The sequence below is a fragment of the Symphalangus syndactylus genome, chromosome 10 (genome assembly GCF_028878055.3).
Source record: "Symphalangus syndactylus isolate Jambi chromosome 10, NHGRI_mSymSyn1-v2.1_pri, whole genome shotgun sequence".
NCBI lineage: Eukaryota > Metazoa > Chordata > Mammalia > Primates > Hylobatidae > Symphalangus > Symphalangus syndactylus.
The window spans coordinates 50,684,069-50,707,654 of NC_072432.2; the positions used below are offsets into that span (position 1 = coordinate 50,684,069).

The following is a 23,586-nucleotide window of genomic DNA, read 5'->3' on the forward strand; positions in this document are numbered from 1 at the left end:
AAGAATATTGGGGTTGGTAAAAATGTAGTGTTATTTTATGCTAATATTCCCAAATTATTGACATATATATTTATGTTTTGTGTTTGTTCAAATATAGGTTACTGTCTGTTTTTTTTGTTGTTTGGAGACAGGGTCTCTCTGTGTTGCCCAGGCTGGAGTGCAGTGATGTGATTTTGGCTCACTGCAGCTTCGGCTTCCTGGGCTCAAATGATCTTCCCACCTCGGCCTCCGTAGTAGCTGGGACTACAGGAGTACACCACCATGCCCAGCAAGTTTTTGTATTTTTTGTGGAGATGAGGTTTTGCCATGTTGCGCAGGCTGATCTCATGTGAGCCACTGCACTTGGCCAGGTATTATCTTACTTGTTTCTTCATCCCAAGCATCAACAACAAGAGGTGGAGGGCTGGGGAACATAAAAATTTAGCAATTTTTGTTTTTTTTTAAACTGAGTCTCACTCCGTCACCCAGGCTGGAGCACAGTGGCATGATCTTGGTTCACTGCAACCTCCGCCTTCTGGCTTCAAGTGATTCTCCTGCCTCAGCCTCCCCAGTAGCTGGGATTACAGGTACCTGCCACCATGACCAGCTAATTTTTGCATTTTTAGTAGAGACGGGGTTTCACCATGTTGGCGAGGCTGGTCTTGAACTCCTGACCTCAAGTAATCTGCCCGACTTGGCCTCCCAAAGTGCTGGAATTACAGGCATGAGCCACCACACCTGGCTGAATTTAGCAATTTAAATGAGACGGATTCTCAAAGCTTTCAGTGGCCACTGTTTTGCTCAGGTTTTCTAATGTGGGCATCATATCCAGTCACCTTATTGCTGCTGCATTTGTCAGTGAGTTTATGTTTTTTTCATTTATGACAGGATTAATGTTAAAAAATATACTTTTGTTTCAAAATATTCCCAATGGGTCTGTGAGTTTGAAATACAGTATTTTTTTCTCTTTTAATAAAAACTCTTTGTAGACTACAAAGGCATTTCTTCCTGCAATGATGAAGAATAACCATGGCCATATTGTCACTGTGGCTTCGGCAGCTGGACATGTTTCGGTCCCCTTCTTACTGGCTTACTGGTATGTGAACATGTGTTTCCTTCATTGATTCTTATGCTTTCCTTGTGTGTGAGATTTCTCACCCTGTCTAATGAGAACTCTCTTTATAATCATAAGAGACTTGAAGTTTTCCAGTCTATTATTGAGTGTTGTCAAAAAAATAAGCAGAAAGAGTTGCACAAAGTCTCTTGTCTAACAGCATTATCAATCATTAATCCCCTTCTAGAGGACCCTGCTAGAGGTGGCAGCCGGAAATTTATTCAGTTATGAGCCAACCACTTTTAACACATTTCTCATCTCTTTTAACAGCAAGAAATTACAAAACAAGAACAATAATTAGTATTAATTATTAACATGTGTAACAAAATTTAATATTAATAATGTTTAATATTAATAAAAATGGGTAAATTTTTGCAGAAATGAAATCAGAGTGAGAAAGAGAGAATATTAGGCATAAGTGGGTGATTTTTTTTTTTTTTTTTTTGAGACAGAGTCTGGCTCTGTCGCCCAGGCTGGAGTGCAGTGGCGCGATCTCGGCTCACTGCAAGCTCCCCCTCCCGGGTTCACGCCATTCTCCTGCCTCAGTCTCCCAAGTAGCTGGGACTACAGGTGCCCATCACCACGCCCAGCTACTTTTTTTGTATTTTTAGTAGAGACGGGTTTTCACCGTGTTAGCCAGGATGGTCTCGATCTCCTGACCTCGTGATCCGCCCGCCTTGGCCTCCCAAAGTACTGGGATTACAGGCATGAGCCACCGCGCCCAGCCCAGTGATTTGTTTTTATACAACTTGCATTTGCAAGGATATATAACAAACTGTTTTATTCTAATCACACCTAAAAAGTGGTTATTCTTAGGTAATGACAAGTAATTAAGTGATCTTTATTTTGTTCTTTTTGCTCATCAGTATTTTCTTTCTTCCTTCCTTTCCTTTTTTCTCTTTTTTTTTTTCTGAACATATATTTTCAAATATTAGTTTTCTAATAGGGGGATTTTAAACATTGAAAGAATCCAAACAAAGGAATTGTTTTTTAAAAAAATTTTAATGGTTATCCACTTAAAAAACCATGCTCTTGGAATAACTGAAAAACTTGAAATAGCAGTTCACAGTGACCCTATACTCCACTGCGGAGATCAGTTAGGCCACTGTATCTAGGATGATTCTACTGGTTACACACACCTTACCAATTCTTGGCTGTGTTTTATGTTTTATTGAATACTTATTGTATGTTTCAGCAAATAATAACTTTTAAAATGTTGAATGATGATTGTGTAAATATATTTGCATATATAATGCTCAAATTTGTTTTCTCCTTTGGAATTAAATATCTAAATTCTAAAAACATGGATATAGTTGTATATGTAGCTATAGATATGTGTGCAAATAATGTAGACACAGGCATAGGTGGGTAATTTGCTTTTATTCAACTTGCATTTGCAAGGATATATAACAAATTCTTTAATCACACCTAAAAAGTGGTTATTCTTAGGTAATGGCAAGACAAGTAATTAAGGGATTTTTATTTTGTTCTTTTTGCTCATCTATATTTTTTTCCTTCCTTCCTTCCTTCCTTCCTTCCTTCCTTTCTTCCTTCCTTCCTTCTTTCTCTTTCTTTTTTTTCTGAACATATATTTTCATATATTGGTTTTCTAATAGTTTTAAAAATAAATAAAGACTTGGGGCTGGGCATGGTGGCTCATGTCTGTAATCCCAGCATTTTGGGAGGCCAAGGAGGGTAGATCACCAGGGGTCAGGAGTTCGAGACCAGCCTGGCCAACACAGTGAAACCCCCATCTCTACCAAAAAATACAAAAATTAACTGGGCATGTTGGCATACACTTGTAGTCCCAGCTACTCAGGAGGCTGAGGCAGGAGAACTGCTTGAACCTGGGAGGCAGAGGTTGCAGTGAGCTGAGATCATGCCACTGCACTCCAGCCTAGGCGATAAGAGTGAGACTCTGTCTCAAAAATAAATAAATAAATAAATAAATAAAGACTTGGATTGAATTTTCAAAAAAAAAAAAAAAAGATGAAATAACTGGTGAAGCAGTCACAGAACAGACCTATGATGTCAAGATTGTATATTGTCTCTTTTAGAGCCAGTTTAAGTTAGGTGATTACCCCCAGTCATCAAGGGCTAATAAAATATGACATTTATTTCACTTCCTTGATGAAAGATAGTTACAGGTGCTATCCCCCTCCCGCAATCCCAGCCCCCGCAACTACTACACAGCACCCTCCCAGCTCACCCCCAGCCTCTTATCTTAGTTGCTGGGCACTGAGATAGGCAAAGAGGATCAGAGAACCCAGCAGGACAGTGAGCCCTGTCGTGCTGCTGCTTCTGTTTGCACAATGAACACTATAACTCTTTGGGTTCTGCCTTCATTCAGTTTAACTGTGTGTTTCGCATTGAAAACCAAGAGAAAAATGTGCTTTTTGTGAGAAACAAATTTATCTTCGTGATTAGTGGTGATGTTTTCGGCAGAAATAAAGGTTTTCATGAGGTACTGTCAAAACAGGGATGACACACACAGTTGTGCAGATTGTGCACTACACAATTCTACCATGCTATATTCACATTCGAGTCCTTTTAGACTTGAAGGATTTTTCCAGCAGGTGCAAGTAAAGTTGCTTGAGGAGAGAAGTGGCTTTTTTTTTTTTTTAAGACAGTCTCGCGCTGTTGCCAGGCTTGAGTGCAGTGGCGCAATCTTGGCTCACTGCAACCTCTGCCTCCCAGGTTCAAGCAATTCTCCTGCCTCAGCCTCCCATGTAGCTGGGACTACAGGCACCCGCCACCAAGACCGACTAATTTTATTTTCGTATTTTTAGTAGAGATGGGGTTTCACCGTGTTAGCCAGGATGGTCTGGATCTCCTGACCTCGTTATCCACCCGCCTCGGCCTACCAAGGTGCTGAGATTACAGGTGTGAGCCACCTCACCCAGCTGAGAAGTGGCTTTTAAGAAACCATACAAGGGTGCCATTTGGGCTAACATGCAGGTTTGCAACCACACAAGGGGTTTGTACACTTCCAGCTTTGTGACAGAGCTGTGCTTTGCTAGCCCTTAGAGAACTCCTCTTCAGAATCCTCAGCTATCACTGGCCTGAACTACTGCAGTCTGTGATCCTTACTGGCCACAGTTATCTTCAACTCAGCCAGCTCTGGTTTTTACTCAGCATCTAATCAATGATAGGACTTTCGCAGAGATGTGCTAAAGATTACTACCAGCAGAAAGCAGTGTTTATCAGATATTGTTATTAACAATTGGGCAATTAAACTGAGACACTGCTTTTTTAAACATTTAAACCTTTTTTACTGACACGTGAAATACATTTATAAGAATGAAGAAGTCATAAGTGTGCAGCTCAGTGAGTTACTACAAAGTGGATACATCCATTTAACTACCATGCAGGTCAAAAAAATAGAACATTACAGGACCCCAGAACCCCCTCTTGGAACCCTTCCCAATCACCAGTCTCTCCTTCCTTCCCAAAAGTAACCACTATATTGACTTATAACACCTTAGATTAATTTTGCCTATTTTTGATCTTTATGTCCATGGAATCACACTATATTTGTAAGATTTATCCGTGTTGTGGTTAGTAGCTATAGTGTGATCATTTTCATGGCTGCATAGTGTTGTGTCATGTGACCAGACAACAATTTATTTGTCCATTCTATTATTTATGAACATTTGGGTTGTTTCCAGTAAAAATATTATTTACGAATGACATAATATCATTTATAATGGCATTATGAATCTTGACTCAATCACTCACCAGCTGTGTGACCTTAGGCGAGTTACTCTACTCTGTGCTTCATTTCCCTCATCCATAAAATAGGTTAATAATAATATCTAGGCCAGGTGCGGTGGCTCACGCCTGTAATCTCAGCACTTTGGGAGGCCGAGGCAAGCGGATCACGAGGTCAAGAGATTGAGACCATCCTGACCAACATGGTGAAACCCCGTCTCTACTAAAAAATACAAAAAAAATTAGCTGGGCGTGTGGTGCGTGCCTGTAGTCCCAGCTAGTCGGGAGGCTGAGGCAAGGGAATCGCTTGAACCTGGGAGGCAGAGGTTGCAGTGAGCTGAGATCGTGCCACTGCACTCCAGCCTGGCAACAGAGCGAGACTTCATCTCAAAAAAAATAGTAATAATAATAACAATAATATGTAACTTATTAGAATGCTGTAAGGTTTAAATCATACAATATATTGCGCTTAGCATAAAATCTGAAATCCTGCAAGTGTTTAATAACAAGAGGTTGGCTGTTGGCATTACATTTCCATTTCACTTCCTGTTATTCACACAAAACAGGGAGTTCCCACCTCTAATTTTAGCTTCCAGAATGCTTTGCCCCAGTGGAATTCATGATATATGCTCTGACACCTAGATATTGGGATGAAATGAGAGGGAAAATAAGATTATTGATACTTTTCCCTGTAATTCCGCCCTCACCTGTCATTGTCCTGAGTTACTACAGCCACAGAAAATAATCTATTCTAGCTCTAGTCTCCTATCTTAGGAAAAAATATTTTAATTTCTTTTCAGAGTTATAGTTCAACAGTTTTAATGATTAATATGAAGAATGCAAGATAAAAGAACTGGATTTATGGTGGAGGAGGGTGAAGCTTTTGATTCTATTCTAAAATGTTTTTTGCTGCTTGCTAAGTAATTTGTTCACAAGTATTTTGATTTTTAAAAGAAAACAATTAGCTAGCTAATATATTCTGTCAACCCAAATAGCCAATTTATAAGCATGAAAAGTTGCCAGTGTGGGAATGCTCAGTAAAACTGAGTCCTGAACATTAGCTTGTAATAAAATGTTATTTAAAAGAAAAATCTGGGGCCAGGCATGGTGGCTGACACCTGTAATCCCCCAGGCTTTGGGAGGCCAAGGCAGGAGGATCGCTTGAGCTCAGGAGTTCAAGAATAGCTTGGGTAACATAGCAAGATCTCACCTCTACAAAATATATTTTAAATTAGCTAAGTGTGGTGGTGTGTGCTTGTAGTCCCAGCTACGCAGGAGGCTGAGGTGGGAGGATTGCTTGAGCCCAGGAATTGAAGGCAGCAGTGAGCCATGATTTCACCACTGCACTCCAGCCTGGGCAACAAAGTAAGACCTCAACACAAAAAGAAAACAAAAAAAAGAAGAATTTGGAATAAGAAGTACTAATTCAGACTATTTTTTTCAGCCCTCCAAGACATCTGAATAATTTAGACTATTTCTAATAAGAAGGAATTTGATGTAATGTTACAAAGTGCAGGGGGCAAAAATCTACTCACTTTTAGCTTTCATATATATATATATATATATATATGCCTTTCTATATATAGGTTCACCTTAAAGTTGAAAAATATGTTATTCCTTTTACACACTCAAGATCATTAACTCTGAGTTTCAATATATTCTTGCATTTTTGGTCGTTTAAGTAAAATCAGAAAATACGGTTTAGTAAAAGAAAAAACTAAATTTATGGATAGTTTCACCATGCAGAAATGTTACTGGAAAGGAGTCCCAATCCAGACCCCAAGAGAGGGTTCTTGGATCTTGTGCAAGAAAGAATTCAGGGTGAGTCCACAGTGCAAAGTGAAAGCAAGTTTATTAAAGTAAAGGAATAAAAGAATGGCTACTCCATAGACAGAGCAGCCCTAAGGGCTGCTGGTTGCCCATTTTTATGGTTATTTCTTGATGATCTGCTAAACAAGGGGTTTTTCATGCCTCCCCTTTTTAGACCACGTAGGGTAACTTCCTGACATTGCCATGGCATTTGTAAACTGTCATGCACTGGTGGTAGTGTAGCAGTGAGGAGGACCAGAGGTCACTCTCGTGGTCATTTTGGTTTTAGTGGGTTTTGGCCAGCTCCTTTACTGTAACCTGTTTTATCAGCAAGGTCTTTATGACCTGTATTTTGTGCTGACCTCCTATCTCATCCTGTGACTTAGAATGCGTTAACAGTTTGGGAATGCAGTCCAGTAGGTTTCAGCCTCATTTTACCCAGCTCCTATTCAAGATGGAGTTTTTCTGGTTCACATGCCTCTGACAATTCCCCCTTCCCATTTATAAGAGAACCCTTAATCCTAAGGGTTGCAGACGGATGAAAATCCATCTTTTGTAACTTCTTCAGGCTGAATGGGGCCATGATATTCCTGCCTAACTGTTAGGGTCTCTTGTGTTCAGGGTAGAGAGGAGCTTAGTCAGAAAGCATCAGTATGGTGAGGGCCATTCATGACTCTTGAGTTTTTTGTTTGTTTGTTTTTTGTTCTTTTGAGATGGAGTCTCACTCTGTCACCCAGGCTGGAGTGCCTGGTGACACTCGGAGTGGTGTGATCTCAGCTCACTGCAAACTCTGCCTCCCGGGTTCACGCCATTCTCCCACCTCAGCCTCCTGAGTAGCTGGGACTACAGGCGCCCGCCACCACACTCGGCTAATTTTTTGAATTTTTAGTAGAGACAGGATTTCACGATGTTAGCCAGGATGGTCTTGATCTCCTGACCTCGTGATCCACCCGCCTCGGCCTCCCAAAGTGCTGGGATTACAGGCATGAGCCACCGCGCCCGGCCGACTCTTGAGTTTTGACAAGAGGTGATATCTGGGAGATTAATAAGTGTTCAGTTTAAGAAAACATTTAGTAAGCCTGTCCTGTGTTCCTACACAAAGGGTATAACAGCAGTATATTCCATAAGAGTAAAGCAAAATAAGTAAAGTTATTCCAAGTAAACTAAATTAGAAGGCTTTCCATGAACTGGGCAACTGTTGAGACCAAGCTGATATGGGGTTGCTAGCTGATTGCAATCTGCCTAGAATTTTACATTACCCATCCCTCTTGTTTCTTCTGAGCAGCAGTTAGAGATCCCTGGTTGGTTTACAGGAATAAACAGGGTTAGCCTAAATTGCAGAAACAAACTTAAAAACAACTGAGACTAGAATTTAATAACAAGCGTACTATAGTTCTTGAAATATAATATTCTCTCTCCAGTTTCCCATTTTTATTAAAGACAAATTATGGTAAGACTGATTTGCTTTATTATACTTGGCCTGATTATTTGTATAAAGTGCAGCGAGAATAATTATTTTTCACACAGGCTTTTTGATTGGCTTTGATGGAATTCTGTTTTATAAGGAATCTCAGGTAAGACTTTTTTAAAGCTGAGCCCTGCCATGGGTTTGTACCCTTAAATACCTATGAGTTGGGTAAAACACTTTGGAGGGCCCAAGTGAACTTGGGCCTCCTGGACCTGTGAGAAAATGACATTCTTTACTTACCATAGGTCAGAAGCCCTGTACAGGGACAGTGTAGGTGAAGTATGAGGCCAGTTTCCCATAGGGCTTTTATTGGCTTTACAAGTCAAGTTTGATTCTTTAAAGGAAAGCACACCATTCCAGTCAAAGCCTTGGTAAAATAACCAATTTCTCCAATAGTGTCCCGTTACAAAAGAAAACAGATTTTTGTTGCACTCATGCAAACAACTATATTGTCATAAGTTAAGAATACTTACAATTAGTTTCCATTCTGGAGAAATCAGGTAGAGAGAAACAAATATGTTTCAAATTTTGTTCATAGGAGTATATTTTACTTAATTGCTGCAAGCTGTAAATAGCTTAAAAGAAGTTTCCTTTGAAAAGTAAAAGATCAGCAATATTTTAAGCAAAGTTAAAAAAATTACTTCAATTTTCTCTTGGTTCAGTTAATTCAGTTAACTCCTGTTCTACTTGTTATTCATGAACATTCCAGCTTTTTATGAGAGTTTTGAAAGTTGTTTTCTTAGCCAGGCGTGGTGGCTGAAGCCTGTAATCCCAGCACTTTGGGAGGCCGAGGCGGGCAGATCACGAGGTCAGGAGATCGAGACCATCCTGGCTAACATGGTGAAACCCCGTCTCTACGAAAAACACACAAAAAAATTAGCCGGGCGTGGTGGCGGGCGCCTGTATTCCCAGCTACTCGGGAGGCTGAGGCAGGAGAATGGCACGAACCCAGGAGGTGGAGGTTGCGGTGAGCCGAGATCGCGCCACTGCACTCCAGCCTGGGGGACAGAGAGAGACTCCGTCTCAAAAAAAAAAAAAAAAAAAAGAAAGTTGTTTTCTTTATTTTAATGTTACAATTTCTGAAGTTATTAGAAACCTGCATTTAAGAACACCTGCTAGAGTTCTATAGTTGATTAGAAACCACCTTTTAAAGAGGATTAAAACAAGACAACAATTGTCTGTGGATGATAAAAAGCTTTAGGACAGCCACTATTAAAGCCACAATTGATAAGGAAATTTGGTTACTTTTGTGGCACACAAAATTTTACATAACAATTATTATTAGTAACATACACTAAGTCATATTAGAAATAAAGGAGTTTCTTATAACTTTGGAACATATACCAATAACATATTTATACAAATATAGTCCAAAGAAAGCAAAACACTTTCATATTTGAGAATGCTTCCTGGATGATTTTTATACCAAATAAGCGAAATTTCACCTTTCTATTAATGTATTATTAATGTTAAACCCAATTTTTAATAAAACCTTAGAGACATATTTACCCAATTTTAATGTTTAATCATAAGGTAAGATTTTATAAACCTTTATAACCCTTTACATTTTTTTGTGAAAGAGCAGGTAAGTCCTCTAAGAAAAACCTGTTGTGCTTTTATTCCAATGTTTAATTTATGGAAAAACCGAATAATACCCCTTTAACTGTAGCCAATATGTTCATACACAAAATCTCTTACAATTAATTTTTATAAACCTTCCACAAAGGCCAGGTGCAGTGGCTCACACCTGTATATCCCAACACTTTGGGAGGCCAAGATGGGTGGATCACCTGAGGTCGGGAGTTTGAGACCAGCCTGATCAACATGGAGAAACCCTGTCTCTACTAAAAATACAAAATTAGCCAGGCGTGGTGGCACATGCCTGTAATCCCAGCTACTTGGGAGGCTGAGACAGAAGAATTGCTTGAACCCGGGAAGCAGAGGTTGCGGTGAGTCAAGATCACGCCATTGCACTCCAGCCTGGGCAACAAGAACGAAACTCCATCTAAAAAAAACCTTCCACAACTTCTTTAAATCTTTTCTTTTTTCACTTAACACAATCCTTTAACACTTTAATCTAGGCAGAAAATAATCCACATTCCTATGCTTCTTCTTATAATTTTTTTTTTTTTTTTTTTTACCAAAAACACATTTCACCTTTTTTATACACCTTGCATGTAAAACTGTTTCTTCAGTAGTCTTAATTACACGTTACAATGCTAACTTCTAGCAACTTTTATTTTTGATGAAAACGTTGGTTAAGTAAGGGATTTTAATTATGTACTGGGTGTGGAGCCTAGTCTAGGACACACCAGGCAGACGTGCAGATAAGGGCTGACTCTCCAGCATAGCCAGGGGGCATGGCTAATTCCACATATCGTGGAGGCCTTATCTAGAATCTGATGGCTTTAATGTAGATAAATGGAACAGTTTTCAAAAGTTAAAGAAACAATTTGTCCTTAAAGCATTTAGCAAATCTGATATCTGACCTTAATTTAGACCAAATGTCTACATTTTTAAGACATTTTATTTTACCAATAAACTTTAAAACTGTCTTTATTTTCAAAAGATTACTAAAGTCACACGAACAAAAAGGCATTAAAGTTTCTATTTTTCTGACAAAATATTTGATTTATGCACTTATTTTTCTAAGTCAATTAATTAGAGCTTTGTAATATATAAACATACACTATAAATGGACAGAAGATTCAGCACTTACGCAGTTTTTTGTTTGCCAGTTTCTTTTTCTTTCTTTTTTTTTTTTTTTGAGACAGAGTTTCGCTCTTGTCACCCAGGCTGGAGTGCAGTGGCATGATCTTGGCTCACTGCAACCTCTGCCTCCCAGGTTCAAGTGATTCTCATGCCTCAGCCTCCCGAGTAGCTGGGATTACAGGCACCCACCACCACACCCAGCTAATTTTTGTATTTTTAGTAGAGACAGGTTTTCCCCATGTTGGCCAGGCTGGTCTTGAACTCCTGACCTCAAGTGATCCGCCCACCTCGGCCTCCCAAAGTGCTGGGATTACAGGCATGAGCCACCTCACCCCACCATTTGCCAGTTTCTTAATTGGATGACTGGTTTCAGGGTGGAGCCCTTGGAGGAACAGGGCCAGGAGAGCATGCGTTTCTAGGGCTAAATAAGTAGCAAATAAGCAGCTGAAGGCAGACAGATCTCCAAAATTAAAGGTGCCATTTTATACTGGATCCTGGATCCCCAAAAGGAGGGAAATACTACGGGAGAAGACAATGCAGTGCTTTTACCGACTGTGCCTTTCATTGCAAGGCAACCTAAAGCCAATCAGCCCATTTTGTAATCAGCCCATCCTCATGAAAATCTCATCTCCCAGTGAGGGGTGAGGATGTTGCCTTATCTTCCAGGTGGCCAAGGGCATGCTTCTGATCCAAGTGTGCAGAGTCGAGTATCCCTCCATAACTACTATTAGCCACCCCTTAAAGTACATTTCCTACCTAGTTATTACACACCAAAGCTCTCTCATAATGCAAAGTAATTGCTGATCCCCCCCTCCCCCAAACTCAAAACCGTCAGATAACACCATGCAAAACAGAACAGAGCCTTTGATTTTGAGAGGAATCTATCTGCTTTTAATTCTTGGGGTTTCATGAGGAAAACAGAGGGGTTTTTTTTTCTTTTTTTTTTTTTTTTCCCAAAACTGGGTCTGTGGTGCCGCCTTTGTTTTTCCCAAGTAGTCCCAAGCTACCAGAAGTTATCTACGGGCCTTTCATGTGAGCATTAATAGTAACAAGACAAAAAAAAAAAGAAAAAAAAGAAAAATAATTCTTTGTTGACTGAGAAAGAAAAAACCTTTTTCCAGCAAAACAAGCTTCAAGAAGACAAAAACATAAAGGCCTTTTAAATATATCTATAGCTTGTTCCACTTTTAATTAAGCTGGCTTTTAACCATAGTGCTCTTTAAAGAAGAAATCCTTTCAGAGCTCTTATTACCCGACTTTAGCCATGCCAAGCGGCCAATATTTCCAGCTTCTGAACTTTACCAAAGGTAAACTCCTAGGTGCTTAGAGGAAGGAAAATTGAAGACAGCCCATGGAGGAGAAGAGAATAGACAGGGTCACACATATATTAAATCAGTAATGACTTACTTCCTCGGTGGGGAATTGAACCTAGACTGCCACTGTGAAAGTGCAAAACTTTCGCTACTGAGCTACAGGACTAGGCAGAGTCAATTTCTTTTCTCAGAAGGAGTCTAGATTAGTTAATTTTGAGCTTGCAAAGGCTTTTAACTATTTAATATGATTTTCAGAGCTGGCTATGACATGAACTTTAAAATTCTTGTTCCCTGGAAGACGGAGCCCAAGAGAAGGTACTGCCATGCGGTTAAAAGGTCAAGCTCCCAAGCACGTAAAACAAGATGGAGACTTCATCGGGTTTTTTGTTCGTTTCAGGGACCTGCAACCAAGTTTGTTACTGACCAGTTTGCTGGGTCATCTTAAAAAGCGGGCTTACAGGTGTTCTAATCCCATGTTTTATCCTGAAGTACCCCTCTACATGGAAAAACGAATTCATAGTACAAAATACACCATCTTAAGACTAGCCTTAGAATTCTCTTTCGCATTAATTAAGTCTTTACAGAGGAGATAAACACTGATTTTTTTTTCCATTCATTCAACTGTTTGCACAGACAGAGAGAAGCTAAAAATCTGACTGGTAACAAATTCTTAGCCTTTTGCTGGCATGCCAGGCTTCTGGGTTCCTTTTCCCTGAGCAGCCCTAGTGATCGGGCTTGTGGCACCATCTCTTCGGGGGCCAAGCTGCATCATAAAGGAAATTTTTTTTTTTTTCATTTTGGCCAGAGCAAAATATGCATGATAAAACATAGACATTAGCTACTCTGTTTAGCACCCAATATCAAACTGGCAAGGCTTAAATTTACCCCCAGTTGGGCCTCATCATCTTTAATCCAACCTCTGACTTGGAATTTCAACATGTGGTCTCTGGGCAAGAAGTTTGCCCTGAGTAATAGAAAAGATGAGAAAGGGAAAGGAAAAATAGAGACAGAAAGTATTGCCTGTGGCAGGGTGGGAGAGGCAAAATTATCAGGGAGGCCAGAGAAAGACCCACCTATTGCAGCGACACTGAAAATTTCAGGCTGCTGCTGTTGGTTGAGCAGGGATCTTTTCCAGCAATCCTATCAGCTCTCAAGTTTCCCCTTTTAGGGAAGAAAAAGCTCCCTATGGCCCACGATCCTGTGCATGTCTCACCCATAGCCATCAGCAAAGAGTACAAAGGCAGATTAATCCAAAGAGAACAGCAGTTCACATCCCATAGTGCCAAAGCTGTTCTTAGCTGAAAGGGACTTTACTGAGAGGGTCCTCTAACCCCCTAAATCTTATTTATTTTATTTACTATTTTATTTTATTTTTGAGATGGAGTCTCACTCTGTTGGCCAGGCTGGAGTGCAGCAGCACAATCTCGGCTCACTGCAACCTCAGCCTCCCGGGTTCAAGCAATTTTCCTGACTCAGTGTCCTGAGTAGCTGGGATTACAGGCACGCATCACCACGCCTGGCTAATTTTTGTATTTTTAGTAGAAACCAGGTTTCACCATGTTGGCCAAGCTGGTCTCGAACTCATGACCTCAAGTGATCCACCCGCCTCGGCCTCCCAAAGTGCTGGGATTACAGGCATGAGCCACTGCACCTGGCCTAACCTCCTAACTCTTAGAAGGGATTCTAACCCTCCTAAGTCAGGCCTCTAACTTGACGTCGGTCAAGTGTCCTTGCCTTTTATTAAGAAGCATCTGTAACCCACTCTGTTTTAGGAGAGACTCTAACTCCCCTAAGTTGGGCGTCTAACCCAATCCCATTCTTTACCCAGGTGTAGGCACCCCACTTACTCAAAGTCAGCCCACTGGTGTGCCCCGATGATTTTCCTTTGGGTCAGGGGTCTCTTCAGTATTGTAACTCTATGGTCCGCCAGAAATATGTTACAGGACCCCAACACTTACCCAAAGGTAGCCGTAGGGTCAAGGTTTCTGCACTTTAGTCCCTTCGTGGTTGCCAGAAAGATGTTACCAGAAAAGGGTCCTGATCCAGACCCCAAGAGAGGGTTCTTGGATCTCGTGGAAGAAAGAATTCAGGGTGAGTCCACAGTGCAAAGTGAAAGAAAGTTTATTTATTTATTTATTTATTTATTTTTGAGACGGAATATCGCTCTGTTGCCCACGATGGAGTGCAGTGGCATGATTTCAGCTCACTGCAAGCTCCGCCTCCTGGGTTCACGCCATTCTCCTGCCTCAGCCTCCCTAGTAACTGGGACTACAGGTGCCCGCCACCATGCCCAGCTAATTTTTTGTATTTTTAGTAGAGATGGGGTTTCACCGTGTTAGCCAGGATGGTCTCGATCTCCTCACCTCGTGATCCGCCTGCCTTGGCCTCCCAGAGTGCTGGGATTACAGGCGTGAGACACCATGCCCGGCCGAAAGCAAGTTTAGTAAGAAAGTAAAGGAATAAAAGAATGGCCACTCCGTAGACAGAGCAGCCCCAAGGGGTGCTGGTTGCCCATTTTCATGATTATTTTTTGATAATATGCTAAACAAGGGGTGGATTATTAATGCCTCCCCTTTTTAGACCATATAGGGTAACTTCCTGATGTTGCCAGGGCATTTGTGAACAGTTATGGCGCTGGTGGGAGTGTAGCAGTGAAGACGACCAGAGGTCACTTTTGTGGCCATTTTGGTTTTGGTGGGTTTGGTTTTGGTGGCTCCTTGATTGCAAACTGTTTTATTAGCAAAGTCTTTATGACCTGTATTTTGTACTGACCTCCTATCTCATCTTGTGACTAGAATGCCTCAACCATCTGGGAATACAGCCCAGTAGGTTTCAGCCTTATTTTACCCAGCTCCTATTTAAGATGGAGTTGCTCTGGTTTACATGCCTCTGACAAAATAATCATGATATGCATGTTATAATTTTTAAGGATATTTTAAACGCAAGCATACAGTTATGCACTGAAAAAATCTATATATAATTTTGGCTCTTTTTTTTTTTTTTGAGACGGAGTCTCTGTCGCCCAGGCTGGAGTGCAGTGGCGCAATCTCGGCTCACTGCAAGCTCCGCCTCCCGGGTTCACGCCATTCTCCTGCCTCAGCCTCTCCAAGTAGCTGGGACTACAGGCGCCCGCCACCACGCCCGGCTAATTTTTTTTTTTTGTATTTTTAGTAGAGACGGGGTTTCACCGTGGTCTCGATCTCCTGACCTCGTGATCCGCCCGCCTCAGCCTCCCAAAGTGCTGGGATTACAAGCGTGAGCCACCGCGCCCGGCCAATTTTGGCTCTTAATTTAAAATAATATTTATATGTTAACAAATATATATTATGCGCAACAGCGTTTTCTATTTCTGCATGGGATACCACTGCACATACGGTGCCACTAGTTACTCAATTTACTCATTATCATTGGTATTTTGTCACTCTTTCAGTTGCAAGGAGCAAAAAACTTAAACCGCCCCAGGCCCAAAGAGGAATTTTTTGGTTCTGTAATTAAAGTCTCAAGCAGGCTGTCTTCCTCTGATGGCCAGATATCTACCAAAAGTTCCAGGGTTAAACCCTTTAAATTCCAAGTCCAGCAGGAGGGGAAGAAAAACATCACTTCAACAATGGCTTCAAACGTTCTTGTCCTAGAGGTCAGTGACTAGACTAGCCTGGAGCCAATCACTGTATACATTTGGTGACAGTGGTATTACCAGAACAAGGGGACACGAATGCTGTTGGGAAAAAACAACAGCTGTCCACTACAGACGTTTCACATCATTCCCAACTATCTGCTTTAATGAACTGCACTCCAGGGACTATCCTTGAACATTAATTTTTGGAGACATGATTGATTATTTCCTTGGGATAACACTGGATCTGAGAGCACAGCATACTTTTAATGAATTTGATACCTTTTGCCAAATTGCCTTCCAGAAAAGCCTACCAGTTAACCTGTGCTTTGGAAAATAGAAAGCTGTGGAAAGAAAGTGTTTTTTATCACTTTTTTGAAAGTTTGACATATATTGAATGAAGGCTTGAAAAGATTGCTAGATTCAATTATATGAGGGGAAAAATCTGTACATTAAAAAAACTCAGATAAAAATTTCATATCCTTATAATTACTGCTAGGCAAGAATTCTGTCTTGTCTTACTTTGGTTTTATATGAATTATTCCTAAAGTAAATCATTTTTATATGCCTATATCTACTGACATTTTTATATTATGATTTTTCCATGAACGCCCTTTAGCCATTTATCTATTAGAGTATTGTCTTATTCCTTTATAAGAGTTGCCATATATTAAGCTTATCCTTGTCTTATATGTTGCAAATGCTTTACCAGTTTGTCACTTGCCTCTTAATTTGCTTGGAGTTAATAAAGTTTAGAGTATATCATACCTAAACCTGGTTTATTACCCACCTGTAAAACCTGATTCTGCCACTTTGTTTTGTATCTTCAGGCAAGTTTGATAACCCATCTTTACCTCAGTTTCCTCTTTGGTAAATGAGGATCTTAATATATTTTATAGGGGTGTTATGAAGATTAAACGAAATAATTATTTAGAATAGGCCAGGTATTGTGGCTCACACTTATAATCCCAGCGCCTTGAGAGACTGAGGCAAGAGTATGACTTAACCCCAGGAGTTTGAAACCAGCCTATGCAACGTAGCGAGACCTACACCTCTACAATAAAGTAAAATAATTATTCAAGTGTTGTGGCACATGCCTGTAGTCCCAGCTACGTGGGAGGCTGAGGTGATAGGATTGCTTGAGCACAGAAGTTCCTAGGTTGAAATGAGCTATGATTGCATCACTGCACTCCAGCCTAAGTGACAGAGAAAGACACCCCAAAAAACTCCAAAATGCATCAGAATAACTGAGGGCAATGTCTAGCACATAGTAATCTATTTTAGATATGATTTTTATTTATGTTGTTTTTCACTATGCAGAAGATTTTAATCTCATATAATTTAATCTAATAATCTGTCTTTTAAGCCTTCTGTATTAGTCCACTCTCACCCTGCTATAAATAACTGCCCAAGACTGGGCAATTTATAAAGGAAAGAGGTTCAATTGACTCACAATTCTGCGTGGCTGGGGAGGCCTCAGGAAACTTACAATTACAGAGGAAGGGGAAGCAGGCATGTCTTAAATGGCAGCAGGAGAGAGAGAGAGCGAGAGAGAGAGAGAGTAAGAGCAAGAGACGAACTGCCAAACACTTAAAAAAACCATCAGATCTTGTGAGAACTCCCTCACTATCACGAAAACAGCATGGGGAAAACTGCCCCCATGATCCAGTCACCTCCCACTAGTGCCCTCCCTCAACATGTGGGGATTACAATTCGGATTATAATTGTTGATGAGATTTGGGTGGGCCCACAGCCAAACCATATCAGCTTCAATATGTGCCTAAAACTAAACTTTTTTAAAAAAGGTAAGAGAGACATTTCCACAGCTTTCTATCTTCCAAAGCATAGATTAACTGGCCAGAATATATAGCTACTTTGTATAATTGCTAATTCATACAGATTTAACAGAATAAAAGATTATCTGGTAATTACTGCCACTGAATTGCACATGTAAAAATGTTTAAGATGACATATTTTACACGATATATATTATACCACAACTTTTAAGTTAATTATATATCAAAAACCATTTAATTGTATACATTAAGTGAATGCTTTGTATGACATATGAATTTATATCTCAATAAAGCCCTTTTTAAATACAAAAAAACCTGAGAAAGTAATGTCCATTTAGAATAAGTAATTTCACTACTACTTCCAAATGAAAGAGCTGTTACAGTAAGAAACGCTTTGCATTGTGATTCATTCATTTGACAAATATTCTTTGAGCACTTAAGAGGCAAGCACAGTGCTGGGCCCTGGAGATTCACTGGTGACCAAAACAGTCATGGAGCTTATAGGAAAGGTGTGGGAGACAGATGTTTTAAAAAATTTAATCTTGGCCAGGCGTGGTGGCTCACGCCTGTAATGCCAGCACTTTGGGAGGCCGAGATGGGCAGATCACGAGGTCAGGAAATCAAGACCATCCTGGCTAACATGGTGAAACCCCGTCTCTACTAAAAATACAAAAAATTAGCCGAGCGTGGTGGCAGGCGCCTGTAGTCCCAGCTACTAGGGAGGCTGAAGCAGGAGAATGGCGGGAACCCGGGAGGCAGAGCTTGCAGCGAGCAGACATCATGCCACTGCACTCCAGCCTGGGGGACAGAGAAAGACTCTGTCTCAAACAAAAAAAAAAAAAAATTTATTCTCAAATGAATGTTCACTTACAAATCTGACATAGATACTATCATAGAAAACTGAAAATTACTATATAAAAAGAAAATAATTTAGACTGGGGGTTAGGAAAGGCCTCTTTGAGGAAGTGAAGCTGTGACTTAAAGGAAGAATAGGATTTATCCAGGAAAAGTTTTCAGCAAATTCTGTGAACATCTTAAAGTAAATAAGGAACAGCTTATAGTGACATTGAATTTTGTGGAACAACAACAAAAACAAATACTCTGCTAATTTTCTTTAAAAGGCTTTTTAAGGAAATGTTCTTATTCCGTAAGTGATGCTAAAATGCAATAAATCTTCTGTGTCAGGGCTTCTTAGACCTTAATGTGCCTACAGATTTACTTGAGAATCTTGTAAGATGTGGTTTCTGATGCAGTAGCTCTGGACTGGGGCCTGAGATTCAGGGAATGCCCACATTGCTCTGCAGAGGACCATGCTGAATTGAGGAAAATAGGCAGACATTTCAGAATTCTTGAATTATTTTGTAAGCTCTCTCTTTATTTTCAGTTCAAGCAAGTTTGCTGCTGTTGGATTTCATAAAACTTTGACAGATGAACTGGCTGCCTTACAAATAACTGGAGTCAAAACAACATGTCTGTGTCCTAATTTCGTAAACACTGGCTTCATCAAAAATCCAAGTACAAGGTAAGCTGAGAAATTGAGACAAAAGAATTGGTGGTTGCTAGGAATACCAGCCATTCTGTGGGTTTTCCTAAATGTTTTAATCCCGAAAACACCTGATAATTAATGCTCTTAGTTCATTTTGATTTCAGCTTCTGCAGATTGTGGGAAAACAGGTGGAAAGCCAAAAAGAGAGAAAGCAAGGGAGCGTGACTAAAAAAGTAAATATGAATGACATTGGTAAACTTGCTAACTCTTCCTTTTTTCTTCTCCTGAGTAATGATTCACAGGCTTAAATATACATACATGTCACCAGGTGTGCTTGGGAACTATGTCGGGACTTCACCCTCAGATATGTTGACTTACTGGGTTTGGTTGGGGTACGGTAGTGGCAGGGAAGGGAGCCTGGAACTCTACATTTAAAAAAAGTGATTATCATAGGTGATTCTGATAGAGATAACCCAAGACCACATGTGAAAAACACTTCCCTTGGAGGTAATCTAGAGATTAGCCTCCAAAAGGAGTACCAGATCATACTCTACCTGGTTAAAAAATAAAATTATAAAGGATTAATTTGAAGATAATTTTTAATGTTTTCTCTTTTTAGAAATAGCTTTAATGTCTTTGTAAACATGACGCATACTTATTTGTTTAAAATCCAATGTTACTGAAAAATACAAATCAAAAAGTTTCTTTTTTAATTTCCTTAAAACCCTCTATCGAGTGGAAACCACTCTCAAAATTTTGATAAACATCCTTCTAGACTTCTCTGAATTTCATATAACTGGCGTCTGTTACACATGGGGTCCTGGAAGCAGCAAGTATACTACATACTTCCCTCAGCATTATGTTATAGACATCTAATAAAGTACAGAGGGCATTATAATAAATTGTATTGATTATTGGGAGCAATAGCATCTCCTAGTGATGATTTTAGGGTTGTTTTTAGTGTTTTTTGCTATTGAGCTCTAGAGTTGTTTTTGTTTGTTAGTTTGTTTGTTTGTTTTTTGGGTTTTTCGAGACAGAGTTTCACTCTGTCGCCCAGGCTGGAGTGCAATGGCACAATCTCAGCTCACTGCAACCTCCACCTCCCAGGTTCAAGCGAGTCTCGTGCCTCAGCCTCCCGAGTATCTGGGATTACAAGCACGCACCACCACGCCCGGCTAATTTCTGTATTTTTAATAGAAATGGGGTTTCACCACGTTGGCCAGGCTGTTCTCAAACTCCAGGCCTCAAGTGATCCGCCCACCTTGGCCTCCCAAAGTGCTGGGATTACAGGCATGAGCCACCATGCCCAGCTGAGCTCTAGAGATTTTTAATTGATACATAAGAAAGAATTCTTCATACATTTGAGAAACCCCTTTATATATCACATCTGTTGCATATTTTTTCCCCAGTTTTTTTTTTGTTTGCTTTTAAGCCTATTTTCATTTAGTTTTACATTAAAATTTTCTTAGGGATTTTTTTCTCATGGACTTTAGGTTCTGTGAGGTGTTTAGAAAGGTCTTTCTCATTCCAAGTTTTTGAAAATATTTACCCATATTTTTTCTAGCATATATTTTATGGTTGCATTTTTCATATTTAAATCGTTGCCCCACCCAAATTTATTTTGATTTAAGAAGTAAAGTCATAGTATAGTTTGTTTTTTCCAAATAGTTAATGAGTTTTCTGTACTATTTATTAAATAATACATCATTTTCCTCACTGATATTAAATTCATGTTATAAGTTCACATGCTTACTTGGACAGACTTTTGGATTCTCAATTTTATTGTAATGATGAGATTCAGTTCTGCTTGGTTTTGTTTTGTTTTTGAGACAGGGTCTTATTTAGGCTGAAGTGCAGTGGTGTGATCATGGCTCACTGTAACCTTGAACTGGGCTCAAGCAACCCTCCACCTCAGCCTCCTGAGTAGGACTACAGTGTGTGTGCCATCATGCCCAGCTAATTTTTTTTTTTTTTGAGAGCCAGGGTTTTGCTGTTTGCCCAGGCTTGTCTCAAATTGGCCTTGAGCAATTCTCCCAGCTCCACCTCACCTCCCAGAGTGCCAGGATTATAAGCATGAGTCAGTCATTGCATCCAGCCAAGATTCAATTTTTAAGTTTTATTCTGCCCCCTCAAACTTCCCCATATTTCCCCCAATTCAGCTGCCTTTGTTGAAAATGTATTTAAAATTAATGAAAAATATTCAGTGTGGCCACTTGAAGGGTTAACAGATTCTAAATTTTTTCCTTTTTTTTTTTTTTAAATTTTTTTGAGACAAGGATTCGCTCTGTCACCCAGGCTGGATGCAGTGGCACAATCACAGCTCGCTGCAGCCTTGACCTCCTGGGCTCAAGCAATTCTCCCACCTCAGCCTCCCCAGTCCCTGGGACCATACAGGCATGTGTCCCCACACCTGGCTAATTTCTAAATTTTTTGTAGAGACAGGGTCTCCCTATGTTGCACAGGCTGGGCTCAAGGGCTCCTTAAACTCAATTGAACTCCCGGGCTCAAGTCATTCTCCCAACTTCAGCCTCTCAAAGTGCTGGGATTACAGGCATGAGTCACCACGCCTGGCCTAACAGTTCTATTTTATTATTATTATTTTTTTTTTTTTAGTAGAGATGGGGTTTCACCGTATTGGTCAGGCTGGTCTCGAACTGCTGACAGCTGATCCACGGCCCCCAGGTTCTATTTTAAATACACTTAATTTAAGTCATCCCACATGGAAGCAGAACAGAAAGCCAACATTAGACAGAAATTTGGGAGCTGTCCAAAGATGTCAAGCCCCCAAGAATCTATCAAATAGTCTAAAATCTATTTTTAATACACAATTTTGTTAAAAAACAAAAGTAGAGTATTTATTTTAGAGGTCAATGTTTAAATTTATCTATATTAAACAAGAGAACCCTAACTGGAGTCTGAAGAGAGAAGAGAAGGGACAAATAAGTTTTTCAGGTTGGGAAATGGATCTGAGGAATGAAAGTAGTGAGGATAAGCTTCACTAAAACTGAAAGCAGATGTTGAAGATACAACTTGCCAGTTTCCTCAATTTCTTTTTCAGTATGTGGATACTAAAATAACATATTTGAGTCAAGTTTTTAAATCATACTGTCTTTCAGTAGTTAAAAACAGACATCCTATTTTCAAAAGTTATAATTGAATTTTTTAACCTTGCCCCCGACAGGGCGGCACAGACCTGACCTTAATTTGGGCTCCAGTGCCCTCTCTGACAAAACTTAATAATGCCATTAAAAAAGAACATCACACTCCGGAGACTGTTGTGGGTTGGGGGGAGGGGGAAGGGACAGCATTAGGAGATATACCTAATGCTAAATGACTAGTTAATGGGTGCAGCAAAACAACATGGCACATGGATACATATGTAACAAACCTGCACATTGTGCACATGTACCCTAAAACCTAAAGTATAATAAAAAAAAAAAAAAGAATTAGGAAGCCCACTCTGGAGGAAAAGTGTGAACGGAGGCTAAGATGATTCTAGGCTGAATATAAACCTGGCTAAGGAAGGGCCTAGAATATTGGTCCTGACATGTGAACCTCTTTGAGGCTAAGCTGGTACTAAAGTAGACCCCAAAGATAAAGTTGGTTTTAATATAGAAACTTATTACTTCTAATTAGAAGAGAGAACGTATTCCTCATTAAATACCTGTTTACGTTTCAGACACCAAATAAAATGTCATTTTCTTAAACCTCACAACAATACTTTGGGGGAGATGTTATTAGTCCTTCTTCAGTAGATGAGAGAGATCTGAGGTTTCGAGAAATTAAGTAACTTGCCCATAAGTAAAACCAAGATTCAGATTAAGCTACATAGGCCTCTCTGAATAAAGAAAATTGAACCAGTCTCTAAATGGCTGAATTATAAATATTTTGTTTCATATTAATGTTGGAACTTAAATTCTGTTTGAGAGCACATCTTAGACGTAGTTTATTGGTTCTTATATTTATACAGCTAACACACTGCAAAGAAACTGTTTACTATAAAGGTATAATACAGCATAATCTGGGTTTATTGGAATTAAATGTAAATCAGGTGTTCCAATTATTTTTTTAAGCTGTTATTTTTGTTAAATAAACTTGAATTTCAATAAATAGTTTTTAAATTTTTTTAAGAATATACATATATATATTTTTTTTCTTTTAGAGACAAGGTCTTGCTTTGTTCCCCAAGCTGATCTTGCCTCAGCATCCCAAGTAGCTGGGCTATAGGTGTGAGCTGCCACACCCAGCTTAGCATACTTTTAATCTTTGCCTGTATGATAGGAAAAAAACAGTACTTCCATGTTATATTAATATGATATTTTTATCATTAAATGGGCCAACAATAATATTTTCATTCATTTAATTATTTATGTTTGAGACAGGGTCTCGCTCTGTCGCCCAGGCTAGAGTGCAGTGGCATGATCCCAGCTAACTGCGCTCCACCTCCCAGATTCAAGCTATTCTCCTGCCTCAGCCTCCCAAGTAGCTGGGAGTACAGGTGTGCGCCACCATGCCCAGCTAATTTTTGTATTTTTAGTAGAGATGGGGGTTTTGCCATGTGGGCCAGGCTGATCTCAAACTCCTG

At 39.8% G+C, this 23,586-nt stretch overlaps 1 protein-coding gene across 1 annotated transcript in view; it reads left to right on the top strand.

The window, feature by feature from the left end:
* The window catches only part of HSD17B11 (hydroxysteroid 17-beta dehydrogenase 11), a 51,780-nt gene that overhangs the window by 17,758 nt on the left and 10,436 nt on the right, over positions 1-23,586 (top strand). The window contains exons 4-5 of the mRNA XM_055297050.2: positions 969-1,075; positions 18,900-19,037. Of these exons, the coding sequence (XP_055153025.1) occupies positions 969-1,075; positions 18,900-19,037 (245 nt within the window). The remainder of the gene's footprint in view (positions 1-968; positions 1,076-18,899; positions 19,038-23,586) is intronic.